The following is a 22718-nucleotide window of genomic DNA, read 5'->3' on the forward strand; positions in this document are numbered from 1 at the left end:
ACTAGGAATATGTTGGTCGATAAAGGAACGCGACCAGCGTTCTACAATACAATTTCTCGACATTTTAAAAATGTCGAGAAGAAAATTACACAAATTAAATAGGGTTGAAACTGCCCCTAGGGGCGAATTCCTCCCTTGGAAAAGCACTCAAACGAAAGTTGGGTGCCTTACACACCTTATTTACAAAAATGTACACAAAATATGGGCTATAAATAGTCAAAATAAACGATTACCTTCGGAGTCGAAGTGACAGCACGTCCGTAGATAGGTAGATAGATAGATAGATAGATAGATAGATAGATAGATAGATAGATAGATAGATAGATAGATAGATAGATAGTAAAGAAAATCTCTATAAGAGACGAAAGCAGTATTTACACAAAGAAGTAATGGTTCTCACACCTAAACACTGAGAATGACCATAATAAGGACGAAACTGCGCAGTGTGGTATTCTCGAGGCTGGAATAGAAGGAAAGTTCTCGCCCTGCTTGCAATATATATCGAGGGTGCAAAATGGCCCGGGATATTACTAGAAATGAGAGTCAAATTTTCTTCTTTCTCTCTCTACTCCCCCTCTTTGGTGCCTTAGTCCCTCTTTTTCTCTCTCTTCTCCCTCTCTTTGATTCCTTTGTCCTTTCTTTTCTCTCTCTTCTCTTCTCACGTGACCACCAATCAACTATAGCCTTTCGGCTTCTGAGCAGCGCCACGACAACATCGATTTTTTCGTCTGCCGTATTTTTCAAATACGCCAGCTAAGATGAACTGTCTAAAGTCGAAAGACGCCTGTTGTTTTTGTCTGTGATTATTATTATTATTGTTTTTTGTATTTATATTCGTATTACTTTTTGTTTTTTGTATTTATATTCGTGTGGCATCGTCCGTGTTTCTGTCCTTGTTTCGTATACATTCGATCCTTTTTCCAAGAAATCTAATGCTCGTAGCTTAGTTTTTCCTTTGTGCTGGCCGGATCGGAGCGATCTCAAGATTAATCAGCCAAAATGGCGAGGATGATCCGGTTCTTGACTAAAGATAGAGGCTTCGAATGACCCGTCCGTTTTTTGTGTCGTCTATTTGAATGTTTTGCGTTCTTGTCCCATTTTGTATTTTTATATATATTTTTTATACACACACATATATATATATATATATATATATATATATATATATATATATATATATATATATTACGATTGTGAAGTTGTGAGTTCGAATCCCGGACCGGGTTGTGTGTTGTGTTCTTGAGCAAGACAATTTATTTCACGTTGCTCCAGTTTACTTAGCTGTAGAAATGAGTTGCCAAGCTGTACCGGCCGTTGCTTTACCCTTGGATAACATCAGTGGCGTGGAGAGGGGAGGCTGGTATGCATGGGCGACCGCTGGTCTTCCATACACATCCTTGTCTGGACTTGTGCCTGGGAAGGTAACTTTCTAGGTGCAATCCCGTAGTCAGTCATAACCGAAGGGGGTCTCAGCATATATATATATATATATATATATATATATATATATATATATTATATATATATATATATATATAATATATATATATATATATTAATATATATATATATATATATATATTATATATATATATATGTTCAGCAAAAATTTAGATTCAAATGAATATGGTACTTAATTTAGATGCACCAGAATTCTGTATGGAGTTATCCATAAAAATCCGTGGGGTAATTATAATCAAAATAAGCAACAAGAATGACTCCGGTAATTTGGTACGATGTCGTACGAAATGATCGTACCAAATTACCGTAGTCATTCTTGTTACTTATTTTGATTATATATATATATATATATATATAATATATATATATATATATATATATGCGTGTGTGTGTCTTATATACATATATGTATAGATGTACATATATATGAATATATCTATATATTATGTATTTGTGTGTGGTGGGGACTCACGGGTGTAAATACTTTGAAAAAGTAATCACCGTGATATTCAAGCAGGCTCGTTGTTAATCACAAAGCTTTTGTATATACGTCAGTTTTTGCTCTATATAACGCTTGCGTCACCTATATACCATCCTGCTTTTATGTTTAAAATGTAATTAACGTCGTTGAATTATTCTGTTTTATAATTCGCCACCTTCTGTTGACAATTTACATACATTTTGTAGCTGTTGTAATTTATTTTATTTTCATTAATGATAATTCTAAAATATTACGATATGAATACAATGTATACATTCATGAACAAATTTGTAAAGCAGTCAGAGCTCCCTTACAAGCAGATCTTGTATACGTTATATCCGACAAAAATCTCTGGAAGCAAACAGGGAATACTCTATGAGATTAGCGAAGCCCATTAACACCGGAAAATCTTCAAATCCGTACTTTCTTTCCATTGAAAAATTTATGAAAGCGGTGTTGTTGCCCTCGATAACAGCAAGACTTTCAATCGTGTCTGGTACGCAAATTTCCTAGGAAAACTACATACCGAGGGAACCTCCGTTCATCTGTCGTCTCTTGTATCGATGTCTTCCTGTTAGACTTCACTGTCGCAGGATGTACTGAAGGGGATCTTTCTAGCACAGATTCTATCAGATCTAATGCACCCCAAACATCACTTTCCCTGTTAATAGTATCAGGCCAGTCCCTTTCTCTTTCATCAAAATCTCAATCACAGTAAGATTCGAGAATTTTTTCTTGGATCCCGCTCTATTTATAATCGTCACACGGATAGGTTTCTCAAAGACATTCCAGACGCTATCTTTCACGATTAGTCTAGAATCTCTCCTAGTGAATACAATTCCTCAACGTAGCCAAAATTGCATCATGAAAACTGGTTTTTGTCCTCAGAGCGAGGAAATATGTCATTCCTAAACAACTACTAAATATTTACAAATCGCAAACAACCCAACTGAAATACTTTTGGTGATAATGTTGGTTCATTTGATAAGCATACTGACAAAAATCCAGACATATTTATGAGCTTGCTAAAAAGAAAAGTGATCAATAAATCCTCTGCCTATATATGGATGACTTCAAAGTATACACTAAAATTGAATTCTCTTCTCCAGACTGTAGGAATATTTAGAAAGGATACTGGTATAATGTTTGAGGTGAATGAGTGTGCAGTATTTATGAAGTGAGGTTGAAAGATTAAATCTGATGGATTAAAGATAACGATATAATGAGATCACTGAAAGAGAAGGAAAGATGCAAGTACTTAGAGATGCTACAAGATGATACGATAATGGAAAGAGAAATGAGATGGGGAAATCTGCAAAGCGTATAAGAGACGTTAGGAAAGTGATTGAAATTAAACTAACTAGAGGAAATGTCATTAACTTTATCATTGGGTCACACCAGAACTGAGATACTTAAAGCAAGCGTAACTGTGTTGCTAAAAGAATGCAATGTTCTAGGTTATACTACTCTCAAGAAAGCGACACCTCGGTAGGTTTTCTTTATTTTTCTTTATTTTTATACTTTTATTGTTTGTTACCATCATTACATTCTTCTTTATGTATGACAATGGCTCGAACTCTTTTGCATGTTAGTTTTATATATAAATAGTTTATTTGTCTTTTAGCTTGACATGTGAATGACCTTCCTCTGTAGTTGTGGGTTTCGCTCTACATATTTCATTACGATCTTAGAGTTTAATGAAATGGTGTCTAAAACATTATTAGCCATTAAATATTTAAATATTTACAGTTCATGTATTATAAATAATAACTTCATAGACACAAGGGATTTTTACAAAAGATGGCTGTCAACTTCTTCCTCAGGCTTGGAGATACTTATCTTGAGATCAACTCTTGACTTTGCTGGACACCACTCAGCGGTTGGCTTTACACTTTGCTTTAGTCTCTGCAAGAAATAAAACCAAAACTAAAATTCTATTCCATTAATATACGCCAGCACACAAACACACATACATACATACATACATACATACATACATACATACATATATATCATGCAGTATATTTGCCACCGAAATGTGGTTGACCCATTGGGAAGGAAACAACAGTAGGGTCATCATATATATACACTTTTTATTAAAGCTGCAAAACTATCACAGAACTGTTGCTCAGAGTTTCCCGTTCCCGTTCGTCGGACAGTTTTAATCCAGTTTCCCATCACAACTGTCCGTTGTGATGGGAAACTGGATTAAAATTGTTTTGTTCTGGTACATGTAATATAGTTTGAGGTAATTCAAATACACAAATAAGCATTCAAATTTGGTTGGGTGATTGGTTTTTCGAAATGTAATGGTTACCAGTTGTGTGTTGGGGGGCGGCTGAAGATTACCGTAAATATAAATATAAATATAAATATTGTGGTAAGATCGGAAAAACCTTGCTGAGAGCAGGGTGAGCAAAAATTCCAGAAAATTATTAGTTAATTAATTGACAATAATTGGTTAGAAGTAGAATCGCGAAACTTGGTTAAAAATTGAAAATTGGTTAAAATTGAAAATTGATTAAAAAATAAGTGATATCAAAATAAATAAATATAAAATTCAATAGCGAACATACTGTCGTTTGTTTATTTACTACGTTTTATATATTTATTTATCTATATCTATGTTTATTTATTCACTTAATTTTTTTTATACATCTATCTCTGTTTCTGACGAACTTTTCCCTTCATTGAGCTCTCGCCAATGTTCACCTAGGAGAGCGTATAGGTGGACATTGGCGAGAGCTCAAAGAAAGGAAAAGTCCGTCAGTGCTCTACCAAAATGTTCAGACAGAACATGAAGGGTAGAAATTAATATTCATTAATTAATATCAATTTAAACCAATGATCTAGCATACTTAAAATATCTGAAGATTTAAAACTTTTCTTACATGCAAATATAGGAGGAATGACCACGAAGGTGGATACCTATCTTTTCATTTGTCTTGCTCGTTTTCATTCTGGCATTTGCTGAAATTTTTTGAGAACACATTCTTCGCTATACGGTGATTTAGCGTCTTCTAACGTAGGAATCCACCTTGGTGGTCATTCCTCTGATCAACTAGCCCTGTACAAGCTTTATTTTCTAATACAAAATTTCATCAATGAGAAATTATACGAAAGAAGATGTGTCAAATGACAACTTACATTGAGTAAAGATCCTTTGTGCTTCATGATTTCTACCGTACCCAATATTGGCACCGGAAGGATGGTAAATAGAGCAATACCCCAACCTGTATAGTTGGTCCACTTGGGAAACATAGACCCGTCACCGTAAGTCAAATGTTTGAAGGATATTATGCTCAATACCCAGAGACCCTGTAAAAGAAATGTAATGTAATATTACGTCTTATTGTTATAATCATGTATCACCATACAGATACACAAGTGCACAACCACACGGATTATTTATCACGTGCATCAATTCAAAAGGTAAATTTAACACCAATACCAAAGGTGGACCGTGTTCGGATGCTAAACTAAATTGATCCAGAAAATATATACAAAAGAGATATAATTTATATATAGAACAGGGATTTAAAACAGATGTGATTAATAGAAAACTTACTAGTACACACAGCGGATCGATGATAACCCAGAAAGGTTTCCAAATTGGCCAAGGTCTTCGACCCAACATTAGGCTGATATCGTTTTCTAGTCTTTTCGCTCCTACAAGACAAAAAAAATTATTAATGTCCTTTATAGAATTATATTACTAATCCAACTATATACGGTTCTCTTATAATACATTGTCTATTAATGTTGGTTTCAAATTTTGGCACAAGGCCCGCAATTTCGGGGCAACGACAGGTCGATTACATCGACCACATTGTTCAAGTGGTACTTGATTTATCGACCTCGGCGGAATTTGAACTCAGAATGTAAAGACGGATGAAACGCCGCGAAGCATTTTGCCCACTACGACTTCGACCACGACGATGACGATGACGACGATGATGATGATGATGATGATGAAAAGGAGAAGGAGGAGGAGGAGGGTGATCTTACCATAAATCCAGATAATTCCAACCATTTCTGCAAACAATATCAACAGCAGAGAAAGACTAGCACAGTACCAGTCTATTATTTGTAAGACGTAGAGTCCTCCCTAGAAATGCATAGCAACACATTAGTAACATAGTGACTCCAGTGACCCACATAGCAACACATTAGTAACATAGTGACTCCAGTGACCCACATAGCAACACATTAGTAACATAGTGACTCCAGTGACCCACATAGCAACACATTAGTAACATAGTGACTCCAGTGACCCACATAGCAACACATTAGTAACATAGTGACTCCAGTGACCCACATATTTAGCAACACTTCACCTATTAGCAAACATTAGCAACACTGTCGAAATATATAGACTTAAAAAAAAACTCTTACTCAAAAGGGAAGGTAGAGCCCATACTTTTTCGCAGGGGTCGCCGAGACTGCTGTGAGAGAGAAAGTACACTTTCTTCCCTCCATCTCAACAGATCCTTGATTTGAGGATACCTTCCACAAACCGGGGATCTGCTCGGATAGAGGGAAGAGTGGATTCTGTTTGACATTTTGCTTCCCCTGTGTATCATACGTGATGTACAGGTCATATTTTCTCTGGCATCTATGTATCATATATGATGCACCTTTCCAATTCTTTCAGCTCAGAACGCAAGAAATAAATGACTGTAAACAAGCATGACAGTTGAGGATTTGATTTGAAAATGTAGAAAGTCACAACAAATACCACGAAGTATTCTATCTACCTATCCTTACCAATTTACTACCAATAGTATAGCAGTATAACAAAATATCTATCTAGGGTTCGTCCTACATTTTCTTTTGACATGACTTAGGTGGCTGTTTACAGACTTTCAGAGAATGATGAAGAGTGCAGCTCCTGCAGAGATTCTGTCTATCAAATTTTAATCGCGACCAGACGCGATGGAAGAAGACACCCAAAGCATAGTGGTGCAGGGCTGAAATCAAACTAAGTAGATTCGAAGCAAATCTTTAGGCATTTCTCATTCGAGATTTATGTGTTAATTCACTTTCCAAACGTGAAATTTTGGCTTCTATAACATTGTGCAACATCTTGAACAATTATTTTTTGCCACAGTCTCAGATCGATCAAAAACTTGCCAATGAAATTTTGGAAATGGAATCTATGAGGAAAAGACCGTTTCTGCTATAGAATTTAATCTGTCGCCTCGGCTTAACTACACCGTAAACCATCAAATCAGTCTCAGATCTGACAATAACTTCCCTATTTTTTGTACAAGCCTAGAAGGCTCTGAAAATGGTGGATAGGCCCAACAGATAGGTCATTTTGATATAAGATGTGCATGCCAGACACAATGGTAAGTTTTACTAATGCCGAGGGCGACAATATTCCTAATTCATCCAGGATAAGAACCAATGGATAGCTGACAGACGTGAACCCGTCATCAATGGATCGAGCTTTATGAAAACCATAATGTGTTACCTAAAACCAAGGTAGTTCTCTGTAAAGAGGGACAGATTGAAGAATTTTATGAGCAAAGGTGCTAGCTCTGGGGCGCAATGTTTGAAGGTAATGAAAGAGATTCCATCAGAAACGATGTCTTTGTCGGTCTGAAATGACCGTACTTTCACATTTGAGATATTTGTATGCAAAATGGTGTATGGAATAATATGAGATCCTCCAAGAACTGAAATACAAATTTATCAAAATGCTACTGATATTTGGAAAAGATTTTAACCAGCTATAATATGTAACAATAAATGTGAGTTAAGAATTGTTATTTAATCCAGTTACCTCCCTTATTAAATCTACTGACGTCTCTTACCTCCGTTACACAGGTAATTCCGAAAATAAAACTAATCAAACAGACAATCCCAGTTATAAAAGTCTGATGGTTACCAAATTTTTCGGGGAAAGCGTCCGTAATGGCAGTAACGATCACTTGAACATGGGCAAACTGAAAGAGAAAATGATACTTGAAACTTAGATAACATCTTTTTAATATAGCTTTCTTACAAGGCATTATTGATTTAACTTTATAAACAAGTAGGAGTCATGGTTGATCACATCAACCTTGTAACTGGTTCTTATTTTAATCGAAAAAGTATTTCCAATGGTAAGTCAATTTTTTGTAAGTAGTATCCAACAGTTAAATCTGTTCCCGGTGCGTTCCTTTCTTGAAGTTTTTGAATCAGTTGAAAGAGTCTTGAAATTGATGCTGCATGTTTTCGGCTTTCTTCACATCACTTGCATCCTGTCTAAACTTACTCCAGATTTTCTCTAGAATGAATCTGTGTCTCCCTGAGAAGAATATGTTGTGTCATTTATTGATTGTTCTAGCTCTATATGCCGTATAGTTTATATTTTTGTGTACTTAATTACGTTAAACAAAATAAAAGATTCAATATTGCTTGTGCAGTTAAAATACTTATTACAACTGGTCTGATTACTTGTTTCAACGATACTAACATCTGCAAAGGTATTTGATGAAATGAACTTTTCTTTATAGAGTAATTTGATACAAGGGAGACATTGTGAGTTGAAACACTTACCCAAGGTGCCATGCAGTGGGACTGAACTCGAAACCACATGGTTCCAGGTTCAGTCCCACTGCGTGGCACCTTGAGCAAGTGTCTTCTACTCTAGCCTCGGGCAGACCAAAGCCTTGTGAGCGGATTTGGTAGACAGAAACTGAAAGAAGCCCATCGTATGTATATATATATATATGTGTGTGTGTCTGTGTTTGTCCACCCCAACATCACTTGACAACCGATGCTGGTGTGTTTACGTCCCCGTAACTTAGCGGTTCGGCAAAAGAGTCCGATAGAATAAGTACTAGGCGCTTACAAAGAATAAGTCCTGGGGTCGATTTGCTCGACTAAAAGCGGTGCTCCAGCATAGTCACAGTCACATGACTGAAACAAGTAAAAGAGTAAAAGAGTAAGAGTATAAACATTAAGAGAGGGGAGGAAGTTTTGAATTTGTACAAGTAACAAACAAAAAGGAAAGTGAAGCCTGTATAAAAAGATTGCTAGGTGTTTAGTCAGCCTAATAGTAAATCTTCCAGCGAATTATTGTTAAGGTGAAGCTCATTGTTACGAATAAGTAATAACAATGTCCTCTCTAAGAAATATGATATTGCTTTTAAAAAAATTTTTAGTTGTGCAATACTTTTGTAAAAACGTATATACACAGTTATTGCCCTGCAAATAATTTATAGATATGCGTGTACTTTTGATGTACGAATATGCGCATATTTATAGGTGCCGTGGCCTGAAGGTTCTTGAGCTAATCTGTTGTAGTGACTGGTTATTGAACGAAAATATGTTTTTTGGACTGCATGTAGAAGTAAATGAACAACTCCTGCAAACATTTAACAGATTTTATTATCGCACATAAAAACAAACTGCGTTGGCCTTTTACAAATAACAACAGCAATAATTACATACTAGGAACGAGATACTGGTTGGAGTTTACGACAAGCTATTGATATGGCAACATGCATCATCCGCAGTATAACTGGAAACAACTGTACTATGTTTGTGGCGACGGAGGTTTCTTTCATCTATTTGCAACATTTGTCTTGGCATCCTTCCTGGATCATTTGGCTGGTAAAAATGTGCTCCGAACCCTTTTATAGGGGACTAGAAGTCAAATTCTAGAATGTTTGAGAAAACCTGCTCACACTGATTGGTCGGTTAGTATACCGATCACTTAAAATTATGATGATTTGCTTGTGTTGTCTGGCTGCGTATCCAGGGATTCGGTTTCGAGTCCCTGCTACAGCAGTTCTTTCCCAGCACATTACAGAATGTAAAAACAAAGCGGATTAATAAAAAGGGAATTTACATAAAATGAGAGAGAGAGAGAGAGAAAGAGAGAGAGAGAGAGAGAGAGAGAGAGGGGGGAGAGAGAGAGTGAAAGAAAGACAGACAGACAGACAGAGACATAGACCAATGCAAATACAAAAAAGAATAAAACGTACTGAGAACTGAAAATTGCTGAAAAAATATCCATGCAACAATGAAAAGTTCAAAGAAAATGCAAAATTCTGCAGTTCATATATTTTGGTTGGGCTATGGGTTATAAAATGAAAACAGTTTTTCGTGTGTTTGTATGTTAATGAAAATATATGCGAATGTATCAAACAGGCCAAATGCAATCTTCTTCCACTTTTATTCATCTTGTCAGTATGAAGTGCGTTGTTGTCTCATAATGTTATGCTTATGTGTGGATTGTTCGGGTATGACAGAAGAAAAGGAGGAGTGTTGTAGTAGCGAAATAGGCTCAACGAAAGCCTGCTTCAACCGATCAACAGTCTCCTGTCTCCCTTAGATGTCCAAAACCATATACTATGGTTTAACTTTTAACACACGGTACGGCTGGAATAAACTGTCTGCAACGGATGCTAAACTGCATCGTTGCGTGTAAATACATGAGTCCATCTACTGATATCGAGTAGAACGAAAGTTTTAATCGACTGCGGTCTCGTTATTGATAGAGCTAACTCCGCCATGTAATTTCGTAGCCGGTGAATATAGCTGGTGGGATCATATTGTTGAGTAGCTGTTAGCAATATCATTTGAGGAGTAACGTAGGTCCTCCTTAACAACAGTACATAGATCTAGTAATACAACCAGCAGAGCTTCTAACCATTTATCCGAATCGAAATGTGCTCGTAAATCGGCTTTAAGCTGTCAGTGAAAGCGTTCTATCATTCCATTAGACATGAAGCGGTAAGCTGTAGCGCAAATTTGACGCGTACCTAACGGGTTAGGTCAGAGAAAAGACTGAATTAGAACTGACGGACTCTGTCGGTCGTTATTTTCATTATCATTGTGGTCCAAAACGTGAAATCCGTTCGGCCACTGGGGTCTTGGCAACTATAGAGGAATGAAATATCTTTAATCGGTATGGCTTCCGGTCATCTGGAAAAACGGTCCTGTATAGGTCAAAAGATAATTTTACCCTGAACTGGTATAAGAGAATCCATGATATCCATGTAGATCTGCTCAAAATGAGTGTCAAGAGATGCCAAGATGCCTAACGGTGTTTTGACGTGGGGCTTAATCTTGGCATTTGGCAGAATATACAATTACGAATGTCATTCTGCATACTAGACCACGGAAAACGATTTGAAATTAATTTCGCTGTTGCCGAAATACTCGGATGAGATAAATTATGGAAAGTAGATGGATCGTCTATGATTCTAAGGGACGTACGGTCTAGAAAATCCAGTAGAAACATCACACCATACAGGAATGCAGTAATAATATATGAAAATCAAGAGAAGATGACTCTATGTCTAAAGTTGTGGTAACTGTTCTTTGTTCTTTTTGATGCATAACAATCCTTTCCAAATAAATAATATCGACGAAAAGCAAAGCATTGACAAAGACACAGGATAAAGTGTCTGCTGCAAAATTATCAGCATCTTTGATATATCGAATATCCACAGTAAATTCGAGGTATGATCAATGTGCCTGATATCTCTAGGGTGTTTCTATCAGTCATAGATTGCTATGCATAAGTCAACCGCTTATGATCAGTATATATGATGAAGGTTCGTCCTTCTAAGAAGTATCGAAAAGCTTCATAAATAAATAAGCGGAAACTAATCCTCTTCCGAAAGAATTGTACCTCGTTTCTGCTGGTTCAAAACGCTTGGAAAAGAGGAAAGAAGATCCAAAAAATCTTCAAGAGACTTTTACTCCGCTGTTTTCAACGTCAGATGCATCTACTATCAGTAATAGAGGAGCGGCTGATAATCAAATAAACATGTAAAGCTGATTGGATATGAGATTGACCCATCGCAAAATCGATGGAATTTGTCGCCTAAAATAATACAAATAATTCTGCCACTGAAGAGACAAAGCACATCGAAATTACGTGATCTGGTGGTTCTAACGCCAGTAGTACACGATTCTCCTCCACCTGGGATATATGTGTGCTTTTGTGCCCCATGCGTCTATATGAGAGGTCCTCGCAAGGTAAATAACGCACCATTTGTCTACAGCAAAAAAATGTTCTCCGTAACAAACCACAATGAATGGCTTGTTTACAAGCTGAACGTGCTATTGCCGTATTCAACCTGGTAATAACACTGCATTTATATAAATCACTGCCTAGTGCTTCCACCCCGGAATAAATAAATGTCTCGTGAGTGAAGACAAAGGAATTTTTGTAAGAAAAAGGAGAGAAGGAAGGAAAGAGAGCAGTATCGAGAGAATGAAAGAAGCTATAGAACATTGAAATACAAAATTACATATGCATCGCAAACATGCTTCAATCCATGGCCTCGGCTAGAAAAAAAAAAGATAAATATAGAAGTGAAGAAAGGTTGTAAAAGGAAGATAATTAATGCAGATGTATAGAGGGTGGAGTGAATATAATTGTAGAGAAAGTTCAGAGAACAAAGTAGCAGAGGAAATTTGGTGAGATGGGTGAAAGGTAATGCAGTTGTTGCATATATTTGTTAATGGTCAAAGTAAACGCAGGCACAAAAACTGGTCGAAATCAACGGACCAACGAATACTTACCTGACTGTCTAAGCCGACCAACACCAGCATTGCGAAAAACATTACTGCCCAGATCTGAGCAAAGGGTAAAGTTGAAAGTGCCTGTGGGTAAACTATAAAGGCAATCCCTGGACCTGGCAAAATACAGAAAAGAATTGCTGGGTTCTTGAAATACTGATTTTGTACAAAAACTTAATCACATTGTCGTATTAAATGTAAGAGGTCTGGTGTACACTAAGTTATAACTTGCTCGCTCACTTCTGTTGCTTATAGCAGTGCTTGGAAGTAAAGTGTGTAGATTGTGGACGTCTCACCTTACCACGGGGTTTCCATTAGTGACCATGGCGGAGAAAGTGTGTGTGAGAGAGAGACAGAGAAAGGCGGGAGGGAGGGAGAAAGAGTACGTGAAAAGAGACACGGCCTGAAGGTTATTACAGCTAAGAATCTCTCCAAATATCAAATCCCACTTCAAATGAACAAGATTTCAAGACGTACAGAAACCCAAGAGAATGCGATAAGGAATCTGCTCGCTATCCAAAAAAAGGAATTCCAGGAATGCTTTCATCGATAGAAAGAACGGTGAATGAAGTGTATGGCTTCAGAAAGGGACTACTTCGAAAGAGATTAAATGATATTAAATGATATTAAACTGATATGTGATGTACTTTTCTGTCATAGCAGCAGTCCCGATACTTTTTCATCAATGCTCGAAACATGTTTAATATATCTTAAGGTATTATATTAATAACACCAACAACATTGACATTGTAGATATAGCATAGTTAATTTACCTTTAGATATCACATTGTCAAGGTCCGTTTTTCTAAGGTGAGCCATATAACCCAGGATACTAAACGATGTCAAACCAGACAAAAAACTAGTTAATCCATCTATTATTGGTAGAATGACGGCATCTCTGTAAGAAATTGAAATAAATCAAGATTTACAAAATGGAATCTATGTTAATAAGTCTGGATACAGGATTTAAAAAGGAGTAAATAAAACATTCCCGATAGAATTACTTCAAACACTGTTGATATCAAAAGTCCTCTCAAAACGTTGTGGAAGTACTGGAGACCAAAACGTAGAGAGTAATCCGGCAGTTCAGTTTCGATCATAATAATATCTACATATAAAAGTATTTCATCTGTCATGTTTGAGTTCATGTCAAGGTAAGAAATCGAAACTATACCAAAATTATCAAATATTATTTCATCAATTTATAGCCACGAAGTACTGAGTCAATATTGTAGTGTACAATCATATGGCTATCAACTGTCCAGTTTGTATTGCCACAAGCACTGAGTAGTATAAAATATCACTGTACTGTGTCCATGGAGAGAACACATGATTGTCGATATAGCGTTTCAACAAGCTGTAAATAGGCACTTCATTGTGTTATGATAGCTCAGTCTACTGTGTCTATCGCGAACATTCTTGACAGTTAACAGTCTATCTAGCTGGATGTAAGTACCGTATTGTGGTGTGACAGATCATTGTATTGCGTCCAAGACCAATGCACTTTCGTATCAACTGTTAAGTCCATCAAGCTGAATGTAGATACTACAGTATGTATTGAAGTAGCTGCAGTTGGGTACCGAAATGCAGTCAACTTAAATCTATCCAAGATTTATTGGTGCAATGAAGAGTGATCTCTCACATTGACGCTAATGTTTCGATTCATCGAGATGGACATTATTTTAACATTGCTTATTCCCTATTTTAAGTCATTAATTACAAAACTGAAACGATATAACAGTTTGGTAGAAAATGCTCACTACATAAACTTCTACCCCAATATACTGACCGCAGTTGACACACCGATAATGATAGTAGAGAACGTATTACCTCTGGCAGTCGTTATGGAAGTCGTTATAACTTGCTAATGTTGATAATCCACCTATACCGACTCCAATAGAGAAAAGTATTTGAGTTGCAGCATCTTTCCATACCTTGAAATAAGAAAAAGAAAACAGAAATATATTCAATTAGCATAATTATTGGTTTCTAACATAGTTAAATACGTTCGTAACCCGAGGAGACGGTTAGTTAATTTTCATAGTACGCTTATTTGACTGCTACTTTATCAATCTTTGAAGGATTAATTGTAAATCAAGTAGATTTGAATCCAGAGTATAAAGAAACACAACTAAATATTACAAGACCGTTTAAATAGGCACCGATGTCGACTTTACCTTCTATCATTTTGGGTGTCTCTGAATTAAGAACCAGTTGCACACTAGGGTCGACGAAATCGGCTAGCCTCACCTCCAAAAATCTCAAACTTTTTGCCTATAGTAAGAAGGATTTTGTTTTTCTTTGTAATTCAGATTTTGTTGGAACCCTTGGGGTCTTGCATGGGTAGCGGGTTTACTACCTTCAGCCTACAGTACTATGCTATTTGTTATTTTCAACTATTATTGTTACTGAGAGAGGGAGCAGCGCATGCCATCAAAGTGACACTGGGGTAAAAAAAAATGCGAAACTCAGTATACCCATCATGACTACGCGTCAGATAAAGGTTCACCAGGCACACACATCGCAACCATATGTACGCAACATGGTAATCTCATGTCAAAATAAACAGCGCATGGCCTTGCAGGTGGGGCCCAGTTAAAATTTTCTTCAGGTCGTGTAGCCCATCCCACTCAAAACGTCCCTGATAAAGCGTTGTTTAAGGACGTTGAGCGAAACACCCATGTTTCCAGAGGTGAATTATTCAAGCCCCAAAGAATTCTTCTCAACACATGGCTATGATGTTCCACCACTACTTCTGCTCGTGACCAGAGATGCACATATCGTCAACCACTAAGGGACATGCACAAGTGGTTATGGTAAAACAACTGACAAGTAAATTTGTGATATTGAACAGAATATTTGCTGTAACCCATCTTTTATACCAAGACACATGTACAGGATAACACTGCCAATCAGTTAAGATCTGAAACCATGAGAGCCAGTGCCTGGTACGGCATCAAGACATTCATTGTTGTTGTTGTTGCTAGTAGTAGTAGTAGTAGTAGTAGTAGTAGTAGTAGTAGTAGTAGTAGTAGTAGTAGTAGTAGTAGCAGCAGCAGCAGCAGCAGCAGCAGCAGCAGTAGTAGTAGTAGTAGTAGTAGTAGTAGTAGTAGTAAGTCGGCGAGCTGACAGAATCGGGCAAAATGCTTAGCGGCATTTCATCTGTGTCTACGTTCTGAGTTCAAATTCCGCCGCGGTAGACTTTGCTTTCATCCTTTCGGAGGTGATAAATTAAGTACCAGTGAAACACTGGAGTCGATCTAATCGACTCTCCCTTGGTGTCATAGTTAGAAATAAATCAATAATTCTTGTTGTTGTTGTTACAATTAAGCAAATCTGATCAGCTTTCTGTTGAGCATTTTCAGTAGCAGGTTCTATAATCACTTGGAAGAAACGCTAGTATAATTATAGTTGGGTGTGGAACCCTTCCACAATATTGAGATCTGTTAGACATAACTTCCGTTGTAATACTTCCTACACCATTATTTCTGATACCTGTTCTCTCAAATATAAATGACTAGGTCATTGCTAATCACAAAGATCACAGAGCTGATGAAAACCTTTGGTATTCTCGAGTGTTAATTATCTATCACTGGTAACTTTTCTGCTCAGAAGTTAGGCTTTGATATGAGGGTAACTTGGCTGCTATTTCTATAACTATAATACATATATTTGATAAACATGACATGAATTCGAGACGGCCGAAGAAAAGTTTTCCACTTACCGAGATATCTTTTACTTTTTCCCAGTTTGGCTTCACGAAGTAATAAATTCCATCCATTGATCCCGGTAATGTTAAACCCCTTATCAGCAGGATTGTGAGGAAAACATAGGGCAAGGTAGCAGCAACGTACACAACCTGCGCATAGAATACAATACTGAGGATAAAATAAACTGGGAATGTGTGTGTGTGTGTGTTAAATAAAATGAGACAACAAAGCCGAGGCAGTGTAAAATTCCAAGGACATTTATAGAGAGAAATGTAGTCTTAGAGCTGTTTCATGGTTATGAGGGATATCTCATCATCAGAGACGATATGAGAAAGTTAAATAGAAGAGAATAGAAGAGAATATACCTCTCTCATATAGTCTCTGACGATGGGATATCCCTCATATTTCTGAAACAGCTGTAAGACACCTTTCTCCTAATAAATTTCCTAGAAATTTCACACTGTTTTGTCGTCTAACCTCTCATATGTGTATATATATATATATATATATATATGTGTGTGTGTGTGGTGTGTGTGTGTGTGTGTGTGTGTGTGTGGTGTGTGTGAATTATTTTCTGACTCACCCTTGTGTATATATATATATATATGTATATATATATATATTATATATATATATATACATATACATACATACATACATACATACATACATACATACATACATACATACATACATACATACATACAAAAAATGTACACAAAAAGGCAAAAGAGAAAAATAAATAAATGATGAAAAATAAAAATAAAATGAAAATTATAAAATTATATATCTATATATATATATATATATATATATAGCGGCGTACGTACACTTTGGTCTCTGATATGTGAGTATATATTTATCTAAATCCTGTACGACTCTATTCTTTTATTCTTTTATTCTTTCCTTTTTTCTATCAGCCCTTTCACGCTTATTTCGTTCATTCCACTCTTCGTTCTTTCGTTCCCCCTCTCTCACATTTCATTACCTTCTCTTCTTGCTCACTTTCCCTCCTCTTTTCACTTCACTGTGTCCCTGTCATTGTTTCTCGCCCCTACTTATTTGTTCTTCCCTCTGCCTCATCCTCTCTCTCTTTTCTCCCCATGTGACCGGTGTTCGGCCAAGCCTGACCTTTCTTTCTGTATTCTTCCCTGTGCCTGTGATATCTTGTATCCCTGCCGTAAGGCTTTACTTCCACACACGCCAGCTTAATTTAATTCGTCCTTAGTCGAAAGACACCTGTTGTTATGTCCAGTTTTCTGTATTTGTGTAACTTTCTTCGCTTTTTCCGTCCTTGTTTTCATATACATTCGCTGCTTTCTTCCAAGAAATCTAATACTCTTAGCTTAGTTTTTCTGGCCAGATTGGAACAATCTCGAGTATAACCAGCAGAAATTGCAAAGATAATCTGAAACTCGACTTAAGAAAGAAAACTCTGAATGACCCGTCCTTGTTTTCTTTGTATCGTCTATCTGGGTGTTCTGCGTTCTTGTCCCATTCTGTATTTATATATATATATATATATATATATATATATATATATATATAGCGGCGTACGTACACTTTGGTCTCTCATATATATATATATATATAAATTTTCCTTCCTGCGAAAAGCATACACCATACCACCTGTTAGAATTGAATTGGTGACCTCAAACCAGAAAACCAGACACAGGTCACTTTTGACGAGAACACAATGCTGACCTCTCCATATCTTGATGGACTTAGCTATTCTCTCCAGTTCTCAATTACTGTTAATCGTATTTTTATTTTCTATTTTATTTATATATGTAAAGTAAATGAAATCAAGAATAAATAAATAAATGAATACATTTATTTATTTATTTTTCTTTATTTATTTACTTTTCCCCTCTTCTTCTTCTTCTTCTTCTTCTTCTTCTTCTTCTTGCCTTCACACAACATGCTTTTGTAAATTTTTTATACATACATACATGCATACATACATACATACATGCATACATACATACATACACATATATGTAAAAGACGTTCTCACGCACACACACACACACACATACACACACACACACACACACACACACACACACACACACACACACATACATATATATATATATATAAATTTTCCTTCCTGCGAAAAGCATACACCATACCACCTGTTAGAATTGAATTGGTGACCTCAAACCAGAAAACCAGACACAGGTCACTTTTGACGAGAACACAATGCTGACCTCTCCATATCTTGATGGACTTAGCTATTCTCTCCAGTTCTCAATTACTGTTAATCGTATTTTTATTTTCTATTTTATTTATATATGTAAAGTAAATGAAATCAAGAATAAATAAATAAATGAATACATTTATTTATTTATTTTTCTTTATTTATTTACTTTTCCCCTCTTCTTCTTCTTCTTCTTCTTCTTCTTCTTCTTCTTTCTTCTTCTTCTTCTTCTCTTCTTCTTCTTCTTGCCTTCACACAACATGCTTTTGTAAATTTTTTATACATACATACATGCATACATACATACATGCATACATACATACATACACATATATGTAAAAGACGTTCTCACGCACACACACACACACACATACACACACACACATACACACACACACACACACACACACACACACACATACATATATATATATATACGTGGAGGCACAATGGCCCAGTGGTTAGGGCAGTGGACTCGCGGTCGTAGGATCGCGGTTTCGATTCCCAGACCGGGCGTTGTGAGTGTTTATTGAGGGAAAACACCTAAAAGCTCCACGACGGTCCGGCAGGAGGTGGTGATCCCTGCTGTACTCTTTCACCACTCTTTCTTCTGTTGGCCTGCCCGCTTAGCCAGCGGGGTGGCGTCATTCAAAGGCTAAAACCTTGCGAACGCATTGTGACCAGCGATGTGTAACATCTGATGGTCTGGTCGGTCACGTGATCACGTGATATATATATATATATATATATATATACACACACATGTGCGCATACATACACGCACACACATACACACACGTATACATACTAATATACTTGTATTTCTCTAAACTTTTTTACTATTGCATGCACATACATATGCGTACATATGTATGAATAAGCTGAAGATTCTGATTTCAGCTTAATTTTAACCATCAACAGAGTTTTATCCTTTGGAAACTTCACCAAACTTAGGCTTAAAGCGATTAATTCCCACTACAAAAAATGGACAATAGGATGGTGAATATAACCGTTGATCTTTAAATGTAGTAGTTTAGTTAGCTAGTGGTCGTACGTTCCATTTTTGGCACAGTTAATCCATATATATTCAAATGAAACGGCCTTACTGCTTCACAAGTTGTCGAATATAATTAATTTGTTAGTGTTAGTGGCTAACTATTTTTACATATCTTCATTATCGTACAAATTCTTGTGACTACCCTTAAACGCCGTCCTTAACTTACTGATTTTAATGGCTACCTTTATACATGAGGTAGAGTCAATATAACACAACTGCATCGATTCTAGTGACTTGCCTTATTAGATAGTTCTCTAACTTTAGAATCTTAAACATATTATACAAAAGTTTCTAATATCTTCAGAATGGACCACTTACCTTACCAGATGTCTTGATACCTCTTGAAAGACAGAGAAATGTTATCAACCAAATCAAGAAGAGACACAAGAGTAAAGGTGGTCGTACAGTTCCTATGTTGTTAACACTTGGTGACAGGTTCAATACATGACGTCTACATCGAGAATATAATAAAATATTTTCAGTGAATAAGAGATTGTAAAGACAATATGAGTTGATAGAGTATCTGCTTGGTTGTTAGATATGCTACAAACAGCAGCTAAACACCACTCGAATCCCGCCCAGCCACTTTAAGATCACACTGGATAACGTAGTTCTAGGTACACTATATCTGAAAATAAGATAGGATGATCGAGAATGAAACACTTAGATTAGAGATTCTTTTGATCACTTCTAGCCTACGGTTAAACAACAACAACAAATCAGATTTTAAAATAGAATTCCTATTTTACTGACTACTCATTCATCAGTTACTTACCTTGGTAATAGACAGGACTGTTATTGTTCTTATTACAATGTGGCAATACCAAATCCTTATCTATTTTCAGGAGACTTGGAACGTTGGTACTAAATTAGTAGATTTGATATATTGACTAAATACATATTACTTGTTATCGAATCATGTAGTAAGAATTACCTCAGAGCTTGATGCCCTGAAACATTCGAAAGGTAAAAAGATATAAAAAAAAATAAAGATCAGATGTAGTAGCAAAAAGAACACAAATCCCAATTACCAGAACACCATCAGCCAAAACTCTGGGGTGACAAGTGAAATCTCTTTACACCTAGAATTAAAGATAGATGAACAAACATCTCATCTCCTAACAATGCTAACCAGCTATACGAGCCATCATTGTGCAATAATAGTTTCTGATGAAAACCTTCTAACCATCGGTGAAATATAACAACCGTAAAGAAGAAAACAAATAACAACAAAACAAATGAAGTGGAATCATTTTTTCAAAATGAGTATGAAACGCCTTCTCGTGAGGAAAATGAAGAGGCGGAAAAATAACTAATATTTCCGTTATTCAAAAATCAATAAACAGTTAATAGAGAAAATTATTCATGTGTGGTGCCATGGACTTTCCGAAGAAGTTAAAATGAAACAAAACAGCTAGCTTTACAATATAAACAACCACCAACAAGAATATTATTGGTAAACAATACGCCAGGCTTAAAATAGTATACTCTGGAAAGGGCCAAGTTTTTAAAACACTAAATGCCTTTAAAACATGCTTACTGGTGCATTTGGTAGCAATCGTATACAGTTTGAGAAATGTTTAAGCGAAATGTGTTGTGGAGTGCCCTAACCAGTAAACTTTCATATTTTATTCCCTTCATTATATTTTCTTTTAATTGTTGTGTTTTATTGAATTTCTTTTCTCACTTCCATACAAGTATGCATGCGTATGTATTTGTACATGTATCTGTATGTATATATTAATGTATGTACAGGTTTGTTCTCTCAAAATCCTAATAGTCCTTTCATAAGCAGAGCAATATATTTCTCATCACTCAATCCTGGATCAGAACTTGTGGCAAAGAAATGTTGCTTGATTTTACAAAATTAACGCAGTTACTAGTAACAGAGACAGGTCTAGAAATTCTGTTTAGTTTGTGTTAAGATAATTTTGCCTCTTAACTCAACTACTAAGCACAGTATTTGAATTCGTGAGATCGCTTCTGTTGTTACCACTGTCCTTAGATTCAAAATTATTTCAATATTGGAGACAACTATTAATTGCTCAGTCATGTTTCATAAATACGTTTGGTAGCCATTTTGGAAGCAAAAATATCATCTGTATAAATATATATATATTTTCTAAATTTACAAAGCAAAATTCTTATTCTACTTTCGAAAATCGAGTGTAGGTTTTCCTTCGTTCTTTTTTACGAGTATTCCAAGGAAATTTTTATTTACTAATGTGTGAATAAATCGTGTCTCAGAGAAGAAAAGTGACGTCTTCACACTACATGAGTCGGATATAACAACAGCAAAAATAACAACAATGACAATAATAATAATAATATAATAATAATAATAATAATAATAATAATAATAATAATAATAATAATAATAATAACAACAACAACAACAGCAACAATTTCATTACTAACCATAACGGTTTGGAGAGATACAGACATATACAAACAAACGCTCAACAAAGTGCTTGCAAAGACAAGTGAATTGAAATGGATAAGTTATACAAAGACAAATAATTAAAACAAAGTATATTAAAAATATGTAACCGACCGCTTGCATTGACCAGGATACCCTTTTTCTCGTAATGACTCCAGTCTACTTCCTTCCTTTGTTGATAGCTACTAACATCTTCTATAAGGAACTTTCGGGTTATCGTTGAAATATAACACTTCCTAAAGTCTATGGCAAGTTTCTTCTGGTATTCAGTCTTTTCTACGTTGCTTAGTATGTGATACCATTTTCTTTTCAAACCGTACTTTGTTCGAAAATTCTTTGTATATATTCTACACGTGTCTTATTGGAGCATCATTAGTCATGCGAATGGCAGTGAATTTCATTTCGTTCTCTCGGTAGGAATCAGGAAGTTGATTCCTTCTGATAGAATATGGGATCTCCTTCGTAAAATATGAGTTCTCTCTCTGTAGGAAGTGTCTCCTCTTCTCGTGTGGTGTACATCACCTCGCATTTTGATTGCCTACTTTTTATACTTACCGTTCAACTCCAGGAAGTTCAAACCTTTCCATTATCCTGCTCTCGATGAAGGCCGATTAATTGCTCCATACACCTCGCAGTCGTCGAAGATGGATGCGAAGATGTGCCTTGTGGAAATTCTGATCTCGATGATGAATATCACATCTATATCTAGTTGAAAATGTGACCTTCTTCCAAGGGAAACCCAGGGTATGTACATTTATACTTCCTATTATGAGTATCGCCATTCTGGCGTGAAAACTGGACTTAGTGTGGTTACTTACCTCGGACTTGTGGAAAGA

General features: G+C 36.1%; 1 protein-coding gene across 1 annotated transcript in view; it reads right to left on the bottom strand.

The window, feature by feature from the left end:
* Nucleotides 1-3431: 3431 nt before the first annotated feature.
* LOC115213201 (sodium- and chloride-dependent glycine transporter 2-like) overlaps nt 3432-22718 on the bottom strand; it is a 44356-nt gene continuing 25069 nt past the window's right edge. The window contains exons 6-15 of the mRNA XM_036503812.1: nt 19761-19893; nt 16197-16331; nt 14303-14406; nt 13246-13370; nt 12476-12588; nt 7762-7893; nt 5951-6050; nt 5511-5611; nt 5090-5260; nt 3432-3847 (exon numbers count right to left, since the gene is read on the bottom strand). Of these exons, the coding sequence (XP_036359705.1) occupies nt 3734-3847; nt 5090-5260; nt 5511-5611; nt 5951-6050; nt 7762-7893; nt 12476-12588; nt 13246-13370; nt 14303-14406; nt 16197-16331; nt 19761-19893 (1228 nt within the window). The 3' untranslated portion in view covers nt 3432-3733. The remainder of the gene's footprint in view (nt 3848-5089; nt 5261-5510; nt 5612-5950; nt 6051-7761; nt 7894-12475; nt 12589-13245; nt 13371-14302; nt 14407-16196; nt 16332-19760; nt 19894-22718) is intronic.

This window comes from Octopus sinensis, linkage group LG6 (genome assembly GCF_006345805.1).
Source record: "Octopus sinensis linkage group LG6, ASM634580v1, whole genome shotgun sequence".
NCBI classification, from domain to species: domain Eukaryota; kingdom Metazoa; phylum Mollusca; class Cephalopoda; order Octopoda; family Octopodidae; genus Octopus; species Octopus sinensis.